General features: G+C 44.2%; 1 protein-coding gene across 1 annotated transcript in view; it reads right to left on the bottom strand.

The window, feature by feature from the left end:
• Positions 1 to 13,245, bottom strand: part of LIMCH1 (LIM and calponin homology domains 1) — a 360,985-nt gene that overhangs the window by 47,523 nt on the left and 300,217 nt on the right. Inside the window, 4 exon segments of the mRNA XM_061164658.1 lie at positions 3,917 to 4,325; positions 4,530 to 4,687; positions 6,201 to 6,327; positions 11,241 to 11,276. Coding sequence (XP_061020641.1) covers positions 3,917 to 4,325; positions 4,530 to 4,687; positions 6,201 to 6,327; positions 11,241 to 11,276 — 730 coding nt within the window.

Raw genomic sequence — 13,245 nt, 5'->3', positions numbered from 1 at the left:
GTCACATGTTCAGAATCATCTTAAACCATTAGCATTTAACAATCACAGTCTAACAAAGAATAAGTTCTCTTATATGCTTCTGTCAGTCTAGAAAGCAGGGCTCCCTTAAATGCCATCTTTGAGGACTTCTTTAAAAGGTGGTCTGCCTTCTCAGATCACTTCATGTTAGATTATATTTCATGCTCAACTTACTGGGGTTCTGCTTTTATTTCGTAGTATAGAAAATTAAGGGATCTTAGGTATAAATACACGTCACATATTTGGGTTCCAGTAATTTTTCATATAAGTTCTGGGACTGCTATTTCACAATTTTGAGATTTTTTTTCCTAATAAACATATAAACTAGGTGGAGCTCATCTTAAATCAGGAATATTTCACAGGTTATTCTGTTACGGTCAAGGGCAACGGAAAGTTTTTGGGAGCCATCATGGAGGGCAGGGAACCCGGGGAGTTACTATGTGACAGTGAATTCCTGTGTGCGTGAGTGCGTGTGTGCACGCTCAGTCGCTCAGTCGTGTCCGACTCTGTGCGACCCCGTGGACTGTAGCCCACCAGGCGCCTCTGCCCATGGGGACTCTCCAGGCAAGAATCCTGGAGTGGGTTGCCATGCCCTCCTCCAGGGCATCTTCCAACCCAGGGATCGAACCCTCGTCTCCTGCATTGCAGGCGAATTCCTTATCCAGAGCCACCTGGGGAACCCCACAGTAAATTCCTATTTCTAGTTAATTTAACCGTCTCAGTTTTTCTCAAGACAAAGAGGCCATGCACATTACAATATCTTTGTTTTGCCCCCATGTCTAGGGACGGTGGTGGGAGCAAGAAACAAGGATTGAGGGTCGTTAGTCTGACTTATTTAGGTACCTGGAAATCTCTTTCAAGTCTGACAGTATGTAGAGTGGTCCTGAGAGGAAGCCCTGCAGTGAGACAACCTGAGTTCTGGCTTCACCACTTAACAGCCATGTGATCTTCAACCTCAGTTTCCTCCTTTCTATGATAATAGTATCTCCTTAGTGATGCTGAAGGAGATCAGACCTGGGTGTTCATTGGAAGGACTGATGCTGAAGCTGAAACTCCAATACCTTGGCCACCTCATGCGAAGAGCTGACTCATTGGAAAAGACCCTGATGCTGGGAGGGATTGGGGGCAGGAGGAGAAGGGGACAACAGACGATAAGATGGCTGGATGGCATCACCGACTCGATGGACGTGAGTTTGAGTAAACTCTGGGAGTTTGTGATGGACAGGAAGGCCTGGTGTGCTGTGATTCATGGGGTCGCAAAGAGTCGGACACGACTGAGCGACTGCACTGAACTGAACTGAACTGAATGATGCTGGTATTATTTGTTAATATATGCACAGAATTTAGAACAGTATCTGGCATATTTATGTATGTAAATATTAGCTATTCTTATTACTAAACCTTCTAAAATCTTTAAGAATAATAGAAAAAAAAAAGAATAATAGAAGGGCAGATACTAGTTATAGATAATTTACCTTAATTCGGTGTTTTGTCTACTGTCTGTGATCCACAAAATTTAAATCACAACCGAGCACACACACAAAGATAACTGAAATGGAGTTTAACAATTAATATTTACCTTTTCATATGTTGTGCACTATACTGTTTTTAAACATATTCTATCTTACCTCAGCTTTTTAAAAAAAGAATGCTGATTCCAAACCACTAAATCGCTTTCATAACCTAGCCATAGGGGGCAACTCTCAGTTTGAATACACGGCCTTGAACCATTTTTCTGCTACTTCCTTTTATTGACACTTGTCTTCTTTCGCTCTTAAATCTGTTGTGCTAAGAAACTGAGCCTGCATTCCCTGCCTCCCACGCCCACCTTCTCCCCACAAGAAAATACATGCGCGCACACACGCGCGCACACACACGCATGCACGCACGCATACGTGTACACGGACGCACGCATACGCGCACACACATGTGCGCACACACATCTGAGCTCCGGTTCTGGTGTCATCTCTAGCAACTGCCCATTCACACCCCACCTTTGACTACGAGCGCGCTCACCCGTTGGATGGCGGGGCTGTGAACAGGGCCGACAGCCGTCAGCACCTACAGTGAGCTGAGGGCTCCCTGGTGAGCTCCAGCTCTAGAAGGACCTCTATCCAAGCTCCTCCTTCTACCTCCCCTGAAGCCTCCACCCTGTCTTGCCACAGCAGAAGGAACTGGGTTTTTTCAGGGTCTTGCCATGAACTCATCTATCCTACATCTGCTGTTTAAATGATCACATTATACTGTTTTGCTTCCCTGGTGGCTCAGTGGTAAAGAATCTCCCTGCAGTGCAGGAGACCCAGGTTAGATCCCTGGGTTGGGAAGATCCCCTGGAGAAGGAAATGGCAACCCACTCCAGTATTCTTGCCTGGAGAATCCCATGGACAGAGAAGCCTGCTGGGCTACAGTCCATGGGGTCGCAAAGAGTCGGACATGACTGAGTGACTTCACTTACTTACTTTTGTACAGTTTATGTAAAGGAAAGGAAATGGACATCTAGATTCACTGATCACATTCCTTGGACACCAAGTTAAATACATGTATTCCCTGTCCCTGTTCTCGGCCACCAAAATATCAAACCATCCTTCATGAGAAGCTATCAGACAGTTGATGGTCGTGGGCCCCGGGAGGAGGAGAGTTGCTACGGTACTTAGGCAGCCTGCCAACCACATGCGACTGCATGTGTATCTGTGTGTGCGCCAGTCTGCATGATGAGTGTCTCATCTTCTCAGGAAAAATTCATGTGTTTATTCAACAGGCACTTGCCGAGTGCCTGGGCACAGACACCAGGCTCTTAGGATGCAGCTGCGAACACACGCACAGCGGTTGCCCCTGGAGGGATAACCATCTCCATCCGACCTAGATCAGACGGAAAGGACGTTTTTCTTTCGTTTGATCAAGGCCTAGGACACAGATTTCAGAGATACACTCAGAGTTAAGCTAAGAAAGATGCTAAGAAAGTTAGAAATACGGCTTGGTTCCCTCTGAACTTCAATCGGAAGATACACACACACAGTGCTCCGTTAGTTTAGCTTAGCAAACTTTCTTTACTGTCCCATGTCTGTGCCTGCTACCGAGGACTTCCACCTCTGTGTTCTATGATGGGCCCATGTGGTGTGCAGGGACAAGGAAAACTGATTTTTCTTTGTAGTCAACCTCCTGTGGGATGAAGGATGAGTACTTCCTCCTGATGTGGGGAAAAATATGAGGATTTGAGGAAGAAAAAAAGATGTTTGGCTGCCATAGGTTCTGTGGTTCTGGAACACTATTTTACACATTCATTGGCACCCCCCCACCTCCAAAATAACATAGTTTCTTCCCACCTAAAATTTAAAAAAAAAAATCTGTCTCATTTGAATACCAAGTATATCCCATGTATTTCTTATATTACCATTTTTTCCCCAGTGGTAGCATCTTTTCAGTTATGATGTCAGAGGTATATACAGAGGTAGTAGTATACACCTCTATTTACACTAAAGGTCATTAAAAGTTTGTTTTGAGGCATTTTCAATACCTCCAGATAAATGAAGATACCTAGGGTGCTGCTAAATTGGGGTCTGTTACGATTGCTACAGAGATACCATACCATCATGCATGCATGCATGTTCAGTCACTCAGCATATCAAACTATGAAACAGACCTTTTGCTCAGGGAGGTGACTCAACCACCAATCTCATTCAAGCCCATCAGTATGAAAAATAGGAATTGAGAAGAATCATCAATCCCTGAATTATCTGCAAACCAAATCTCAGAGACACACAAACTTCATAACTGTACATGTTAACGCATTTGCTTTTGTTTGATAAGAACAACTGCATCTTCCTGAGATAAGATGCTTCTTCTCAGTGATTCCCCCAGGAGTTCAGTTTTGGTTCTACCCTTAAAGAACTCATCCTACCTTGAAGGTCTTCAGAACCTCTTGAGAGTTTTTGGGCTGGGAGTAAGGCTTGGGCGTCAGCATAGGCACTGCTTTGGGAGAGACAGTTTTGCTCGGAGACCCACTGCCTGCTGACATGCTGGCATCCAGAACGCTGGGACGAGCGATGGTGGTTTCCACAGTGGCAGTGAACTTGGGCGGAGGCAGTGACTGTTGCCGCAGGTATTTCATAGGGTTGGGGTCGCTGAGGAAGCAGGATAAGTTTGGCTCTGTTGAATGGCTTCTTTCCAGGATTTTTGGCATCTCCAAGCGTTCAAGAACAGCTTCACTGATGGTGAATCTCTCGATATACTGCTGAAGGATACCCTCTGCCTCCTCCTGGGTCCGTGCATTCTTATATGCTTCATGCAACTCCCTCTCTCTGCGCTCTCTAAAGGGTAGACATGGGAGGGGAAGCAAGAAGAGAGTCAACAGTCACAGGAATTGCAAAGAGGACCTTGGTAGGACCCAACGTAGAGCTGAAGAGACCAAACAGGGTGTGTAATAATAGTGTCAGAGCCTTTGAGATGACTGACAAGTTTTAGAGAAAGCACATCTAAATAATACTGTACATTAAACAACAGAAAGAACCCACTTTTCTTGGACGATTTCTCTGTAGGTTTTTATGCTTTTCCTTCGTTCCCTTGTCCCATCCTCTCCAGCCAGTAACTTCTCCATTTTTTTCCTTTCTTCCTCTTTTCTGATTAAGTCCTGAGAAGCACTTCTTCTACGGCTCTTCCAACGAGCCAGGTCCTATGGGGGAGGGAGAGGGAGACAGAACACTCTCCTTCAGAGTTGCATGTAATTCCATTTCTACACTTAAGGGTTTAGCGAGTGCTGACTGTAGGCCAGGCTAAGACATTCCTCTACGATCCAGTGTAAGTTTGGTTGGAACAGGAATATCTTGAAGGCAGATATTCTACATTATCAGATATTCTACATTATCCAGAGCAGGGCAGCACATTTTGTAAAACATGGTAACGTAAAATTTGCTACTGTATTCCGTGTCATTTGTCAAATGTTAAAGTATTGTCTCACAGGATATTGTAAGAAACTTCATTTCTTGCTATTTATGACCTCTGCATTGTGAATGGACTCGCTGACAATAGAATGGTAGGAATTAGCCACAGACCTACACAAATTCCCTCAGGGAAGGAAGAAAAAGCAGAGAAACAATTGGTTTTGGGGTCTTGCAGAACCAATAGTTCTGTATGTCCTAAGTCATCTGATCTTTATGACAACCTCACCACAAATCCTATGGGCAATTAGAGCCTAATGAGAAAGAGTTAGGATTCTGGAGTCAGACAGGTAGGCATGTGGCTGTGGGAAAGAATCCCAGCTCCATCTCTTCCATGCTTTGGAATCTCAAGCATGCTTCTTAGCCTCTCTGTACCCTGGTTTCCTCATCTCCAAAAGAGAAACGATAATGATACCTACGCTGGCAAGCTTGTAGGTGAAATGAGGGTGAAATGAGGTATCGAAGTTCCAGTGCCAGGCACACAGTAAGCGCTTGATATCTCATAGACATAATCGTTACCGCAATTGATCGACTTTGGGATAGTTCACTAATTGACTAAATAAAGGTAGAGTCAAATCTGCAGTGACTACCTCAGAGCGCTCTGTGAGGATGAGATGAAATAGTCCACTCTCCCCCGTTTCATACCGAGCTTCGAGCTCCTCTCCCGCCCTAGCTCTCTGCTCTCAGCACACAGACAATCCCAAGGCCCCCATCAGGCCCTGGAGCCATCCTCGATCTCTTACTCACTAGCTGTGTGACTCTGGACAAGTTACTTCACTGCTCTGGGGCCCCTCTGTGGGACTGAGGACAGTAACATCTACAGCTGCGAGCACGCTGAGTTACTGAGAGGATTGAGGAACGATTCACCGCAAGGCTCTCAGGACAGTACCTGTTACCGGCATGCTTTCCACGTGGGCAGTTATCATCGTTGTCATCATCTGCATTATTATCAACTCCAAACATACAAACTCAGAAAACAGTGCATGCTTGATTTGGCATCCCATGCTAGCTGCCTCCCGCCCGCGCCCCTCTGCTTTCTGGCCAAGCCTCAGCAAGGGTCCTTGCCTTAATTCCCACATGGGCGGTGCTCACCCTTTGAAGTCTTCTCCGCCACCCCCGCCCCTTCTGCACGCCTTTCCAGCCCGAGGCTCCCACCCGATCTGAGTCTGATCCTCCGCTCCCGAGGGCCTCTGGCCCAGCGGGCAGCGCAGTCTCCCCACTGCCCAGGGCCCTGGCCCCAGCACTCACATCCTGCCATTTGTCATCCTCTTCCCGCAGCTGGCTGTTGATCAGCTGCAGCTGCTCCTGGCGGGCCCTGCTGTGCGGCGGCACCGCGGCGTCCTCCTCGCACCGCATGTCGAACATACTCGTGCTCCTGCGCGTGGAGAGAGCAAAGGCGCGGACGGAGGTGAGGCCCTCCCAGCTCTGCGCGCTGCGGCGCCCGCCGCGCGGGGGCGCTACCGCGCGCGGAAACCTGCCCCTTCCCCTCCGCAGCCTAAGGCAGCCACGCGGTCCGCGATCGGTTCCTCCCTCGGCCGGCAGCAGCGGGCATGCTAGGAGCCTCAGCTCTTCTTTTGAAGCAGAAGCCAAAATGTGACCATCTTTGTCTTCAGTGATGGCTGAATCAGTCAATTAATGTTACATGTTGGGAGCCAAGATAATATGTTTAAACTAAGAGGCTTGAAAAGGTATTTGAAGCTCTGAGCTGGTCTCACTTATAAATGTATTAGAAAATAAAATGAAGAGCATTAACATGTATAACTTGGAGAGAATTTGTGGGGAAGGAGGATGGCGTCCCCTGGAGTGAAAATTTAATTGCAGTAAATGCTTCTTTGTGCAGGACTGGCTTAAATGCTTTCTTCATTAACCGGCAATTTCTCCATTTAAAAAGTGATATACAGCCTCAATCTAAGGTACCACTTTTTCATGTTGTATTTTCTGAATTTTGGATGCATCCAACAACTATGCACAAATGATACATATGTTTGTTGTGGTTTATTTCTATGTCCTGTAAAACTGTAAATCTGTAGTATGTTGATGGCATGTTGAAATCAAGAAAATAAGGTATTTTATGGTAAGGTTAAGGGCAAAATATAAAAATCAGTGTATACTTTATACCCTACTCTTTTAAAAGCAAAAGGATTTGGAAAGCAAATTTTAAGAACCTTTAGGCTGTTCATGTAATTGATACATTCTGCAGGAGCCTATTAAATGTTGGGTAAGACCATAGGGCCTTTTCTGCAATGCTTATTATAGATCTTTGTTACAGTGAAAGCTGAAGCAGCAAGATGAAAACAGAAATAAAAACCAAAGCAAAATCTTCCTTTTTTTTTTTCCTTTTCTCTCAAAGAAATGACTAGCTCTGGGACCAAGGGGGTGATAAAGCGCCCAACAAGTGGAGGGCCCTTTAAGAACAGAAGACTGTGACAGTCCATTTTTGAAGCCAGCTTAACACAAAGAAAAAGAAGAGCCATGCACCAAGACACTAACTAATCCCAGACATCATCAGTGATGTCCAAAATAGCTCCCCCATGGCCAGACAAAGCCCAGCAGCAGCATCGCTGGATGCCAGGGGTTCCTCAGCAGGCAGCTCTCTGGAAGGAGAAGACGACCCCAAAGCAATGGCTGCCCACGTTCATTTCCATCGACTCCACTATGAACGCATGAGTGCCTCTCCCCTATCTTTAGATGTTGGACAGTTTGGGTCTGACCACAGAGAGTGAAAACTGAAGACGGTACTTTACTCTGGTTCTAATAACCCGGCTGCGTAGGACTTTCTTTGATCCAGGGCTTCTATCTGCATGGATGTGGCAGACCACTGCGTGGAGCTGTCCACAAACCCAGGCCACAGTGCCGCTTGTGGAAACTAGGCCTTCCTGGGAGGTAAACTGTCGACTGCGATTTGTCACCTACTTTATGCTGCTTATTCATGTGGTGAACAGAAAATTTAGGAATTTGCAGAGTTAGGTAGAAAAGTCTAGTCCATGGTTTTTAAACTTCATGGATCATAATGCCCTCAAACAACCCTTCCAGAAAAGGGACCCAAACTCATCCCATCTTCCTTTTCAGAGTTAAAAAAAAAAAAACAAACCAAAAACTTAACTGTACATGTATCAAATTTAGCCTGTTTCTCTTTCAAGGCAATTTATAGGCTTTGTGATGGTCTTAGAGGACATAAACCCCTCTCAGCTGGGACTCTATTGTAATCTACTAAATAGCTGGCAGGTTATGGGAGAGAAAGGAGGTCCTTTCCTTCAACTTTGCCATCTGTAATTTTTAAAGGGCAGAATTTTGGTTTAGGTCACACTGATGGCCATAGGGCAAAGTCTTCTTCTGGGACCCCAGTAAGAAAATGGCAGGCTTCTCCAGGATTTGAGAACTGCTTATCACACTTGATTGGTGTGGAGGGGGGGGGGAGCAAGGCCTTCGGAATGGCCCTCTTCTGTCCCAAGGTCTTATCCCCAAATGTGGCCAAAAGCTCGTTAGTGAAATAAAAAGAGAAACTCTTGTCTGCCTTCTCCTATACCAGGAAGTACTTTTTTTTTTTTTGTGGTTAGAGAATTTTTTTTTCTTTTAAAAGCAACACCAGCAAAAGAGAAATAATAAAACTATGAGCAATACCTTTAAGCCATTTCAAAAAAGGAAGCAAGCTAAGGACTGATAATAGACAGAAAATGAGCTGAGTCACCATTCAGAAAATGTTCCCTCATTCAGAGACTGGACTCAGCCTCCAAAATGAAGAAGTGCATGTCGAGGGATGGGGTGGGGGACCCTGGTGGTGCTAGTGGTGAAGACCCTGCCCGCCAATGCAGGAGATGTAAGAGATGTGGGTTCAATCCCCGGGTCGGGAAGGTTCCCTGGAGGAGGGCATGGCAACCCTCTCCAGTATTCTTGCCTGGAGAATCCCATGGACAGAGGAGCCTGGCGGGCTGTAGTCCATAGAGTCGCCAAGAGTCGGACACGGCTGAAGCGACTCAGTAGACCATAGCACATCGGGGGACCCTGGAGAGGTCTCGGCTCCACAACATTAACAGGACTCGCACCAAACCTGTGCTGCTCAGCGCGACAGGCCGTGCTCTTGGGCGGTGGGGAACAGGGCCCCTGGCCGCAGCGCCCAGGAGCCTCTCCCTGCAGTGGGTTGGCATTTCTTAGGGCCAGGATTAAAGCACCTCCAGGGGAGCCTGGAAATTGTTTCTGGACCAAGCCTGAGGTAAGGGAATTAGGAGCAAAATGGCCTCTGGCTCTCAGCTTCCAGGCTCCATGGTGGGGACCATTGGGAGAGGAGGTTTGTGGAAGTGAAGAGAAGGGCAAGAAGGTGAAACTAAATCCATGGAAACATTCTTGGCTTGCCAGGAGGCGGAAATTTCTGTTTGCCTGTGTGGTAGGTCTGCCCCTGACCCGCATTCTCCTTAAAGGGCACATCTTTTTTTGATTGGGCTGCATTTTAAGAATGTGTCAATTATGAATAAATAGAGCCTGTGCCAATAGTTGTCTGTAAAGATTCTGAAAACGGGAGATAGTGGCGGGGGGCGGGGAATGAAACATACTATAAATTTCTATTAAAAAAAAAAAACTCCTGACATAAGTTTTTTTTATTACCCACTTGATTTCATATAAATTATGTCTATTCCAAGAAAGAAATTCAGCCCTTTAGATGTTCCTAGATAAGACCCCTGGAAAAGAAGCTCCTTATACTCTTCCTGGATCACAAGCTGCTTTTTTTTTTTTTTTTTGGTAAATTTAGAAGAGTCTGCAACCCCACTTGGTTTAAAAAATCATTTACTTTTCCTGTGGGTGAGGTTTCATATTTAGGTACAGGCAGCATTCAAAAGCTCTTTAATGTAGCTCCTTTTCTTTCAGCTTTCAGGGTTTTTGAGAGATCTGTATTAGGCAAATTGCACAGCAGCTTTGCAATGATGAAGAGTAAATCCATTCTATCAAAATGTTTTTGCTAACCAAATCAAAGTAGTGTTTTGCCTATCAATCTTATATAATCCTCCTTTCAGTGAATGTTAAATACTGCCACTGTAGATTTTAAAAGCAATAACCAGGGCTCAGTTTTATAGACTACTTAACTCCATGCAGTCAGTCAAGCTCCGGCTGAATTTAGTTCTGAGACATGAATGTTCCGTGTGTCAGGCCACAAAGCAATCATACATCACACGTCGGAAACTGATCTCCTTGGCACTCGAGTCAGACTGCTTAGAGCTAAAAGTGCAGACTAAGCTGACATCTTGAACACAAACATGGAAAAAAGCACAATTCAAATACAGTCAATAGTGTGGCCTGATTGCAGTTACTGGTGGAAATGATATTTGTTCTAAACTGTTACTCGGATTCCTCACTCGGTGACTCGAAACTTTGGCTCAGGCCAGGAAGACAGGCAGGGGGAATGTTGGGGTTCATTCTTAGAATGGCCTAGACTCCCACAAGGCCACAAAACACCTCTCCTAGAGGACAGACATCAGGCTTAGCGGGCCATTGGTGTTGCAGTGAGATATTGACCATGTTTCTTAAATCTGAGCAAGCTAGCCTTCTGCAAAGAAAACTGTCTTGGCTATCAGTTTCAGAATGCTCTGCCTATGGGGAATCTGTTTTTGAAATGGAGTCAATGTGGTCACAGATGGGAGAGAGTAGATTCTTCTCAAACTTGGATGTGAGATTGGGGACGGGCAATGCATCTCTGGGTGGAGCGGAAACCAAGGAGAGGCAACCCAAGTCATGTTGTACATCTTGACCCCTGGCTGTGCCACAGAACATGAACGAAACCCCAGTGTTTTGGGCTCAGCATCCCACCGTTTATATTACTCCAACCTGGGAGGAACTTGGGCTTCTGAATCTGTCATTAGTGGTTTAGAATTTATTTTCTTAGCTTAAAAAAAAAATGTGTCTTTGAGAATGACTGCTGCACGGCTAAGCCTTCACATATCAAGGATTCAATGCAAAGCGCAGAAGAGCCTTTTAACAATTCCATGGTTCAGAAGAGGTTCCAACTTCCAAACCCTAACAAGAACAACTTTCACATGCCCCATCTATGAAAAGCAAATGTTAAGTTTTAAGCAGCAGCTGCGTATTAGAATCATGCTTAAGTGGCTTTTTCATTCATCTCTCCTGCACCGAACATATGTTTTGCATTCCAATTTCAAGGGCTTCTCTGAGGCTGCAGAGAAGAGTCAGTTAGCTCTTCAGTCCACTGTTACATCAACTGCGTTTCAATTAGTGGTGAGTACTGGAAGCATGCAGTTTAGGCTATAATTAATGTATTCCTATGAATACAAAACAACTTACTCTGCGTCGTCAGACACAGGAGTTCTCGGTCCGTATCTATAAGACCAAATCCAAAATTAGAGGATTGGCAAGACAGAAGGTTAACACTGTAACCAAGCTGGAAATAAAAACTACAAGTGAAAGGTATACGTGCCAAACCTTTTTTGCTGATCATACTGGAAGAGAAGTGTCATTATACAATTAGCAATATTCACTAACGGCTAAAAATGAAAGCAAAGTTGACATTTCTGAAGAATGTGAAATTTGTAGGAAAACCCAAAGGGGAAATAAAAATACCTCTCCATGTTACCCACAAAGAAAGAAATCGTTCAATATAAACACAAAAAGGCTTAGGTGCAACCCACAATGTTTAGAGAAGGCAGCTTTGAAAAAACCAAATGTGTATTACGGTCATTCACAAATGGTTGAACTGGTTTTTGCCTTTCTGTGTAGAGTAATGGGCTGTAATGGACACCCAGCATAGAAGCACACGCTTACTGACCCTTTCCCTGATGTGTTAATGCATTTGCACAAATAACATCAAAGAGTGTTTCTGAAGTTTTCTGAAAGCAAACCAGAACTCCAACCAGAACCCCAATCAGTGCCTTCCGCATGCATTTGACAAAAACCACAATTCCTAGAAAACTGGCAGCCTTAATCAAAACCAGAGGTGGATGATATTCCATAACTTGAAAAAGCAAAGTTGTTTTTTTTTTTTTAACCATCTTTTATATTCTTCTGATTATTTAGAGCTACAAAGTTGTACCTTCTTTAATATGGGCATTTTAAGTTTTAATGTATCTGATAAAACAAAGAAAAAGGTCAAATTAGAAAAAATACTAGAATATTACAAGGGCATATTTAAGTGCATTTTAAAAAAGGAGCTCCCACAAGTGACTATTTCTGGAAAGGGGAATTTTAAGAGAAGGTTCTTACCTATGCCCTGAAAGGCAATTTATTCATGCATTCTGATGGTGGACAAAGACTTGTTTGAGCAAAGAAAAAAATGCCAGGCTTTCAGTCCAAAAAATTAAATTTGGGGGTTTTCAGCAAAAACTACCTGATCCGATGTTCAGTTTCATAACAATGTAGGGGGAAGGGAGTAATTTCTAAAGATCTCTTCCTATGATCTTAGAGAAAAAACCCCAAACACATTGGTGTACACACACAGACACCCTTCTCTCTGATGCCTTTATTACCCTGTAACAGTATGAATTCATTAATAACTATTTTCACGCACAGTGAGGGCAACCACACTAGTGAAAGACTAATAAGGGTTTCAGTTGAAATGGCCAAAAGCAAGAAAAGGAAAGCGTTTGTGGATGTTTTTCTTCTGGAAGTAAGACCCATTTTCTGTTTCTCTGGGGGATAGTTTTAGAAGGTGCTAAAGTTTGACTTAATACGTTCAGTTTTCCAAAACCATCCCCACATGGAGGCAGATGAATTCCTTCACATCAAGAAAGAGTACACGAACAGTGTAAATTCCACCCAGAATTAACAGTGTTAATTCTGAAGCCTGGATAAATGTTTCCCAGTTCACTAGTAGGCCTACTGGAATAGGCAGTTGAATATAGTGTTTTCTAAATTATCTATGGAAGTAAGCAGAGAAGTTATTCCTAATGGACGGTTAATCTAGAAATGATCAATCGATAGTTGGTGTTTTTGTGTTGATTTGAATATTTTAATTAATGTTTTTACTGAAGTAAACTATACATACAGAAAGTGCACAGACCACACACACACACCTTGATGAATCTTCACAAACCACAAATCAGCATTGAGCTTTGTGCTCTGTGAACAGAATCATATAGCATGTACTCTTCTGAGTCTGGCTTCCTTATTAGCACATTTCGTTTATGAGGTTCAGCTATGTTGTTGCATGCAGGATACATTAGAATTTAAATTGCTTCTACACAAAATACTCAGCAGCATTTCATGGAGACCTCTGCCAACAAATGTTGATTAACCCTGAATTGCAAGGTCCATAAGAGTAGGGATTTTTCTCTGGGGGTTCCCTGAAGAGTGA

The sequence above is a fragment of the Dama dama genome, chromosome 17 (assembly GCF_033118175.1).
Source record: "Dama dama isolate Ldn47 chromosome 17, ASM3311817v1, whole genome shotgun sequence".
Lineage (NCBI taxonomy): Eukaryota > Metazoa > Chordata > Mammalia > Artiodactyla > Cervidae > Dama > Dama dama.
This window is presented reverse-complemented; position numbering and strand designations above follow the sequence as displayed.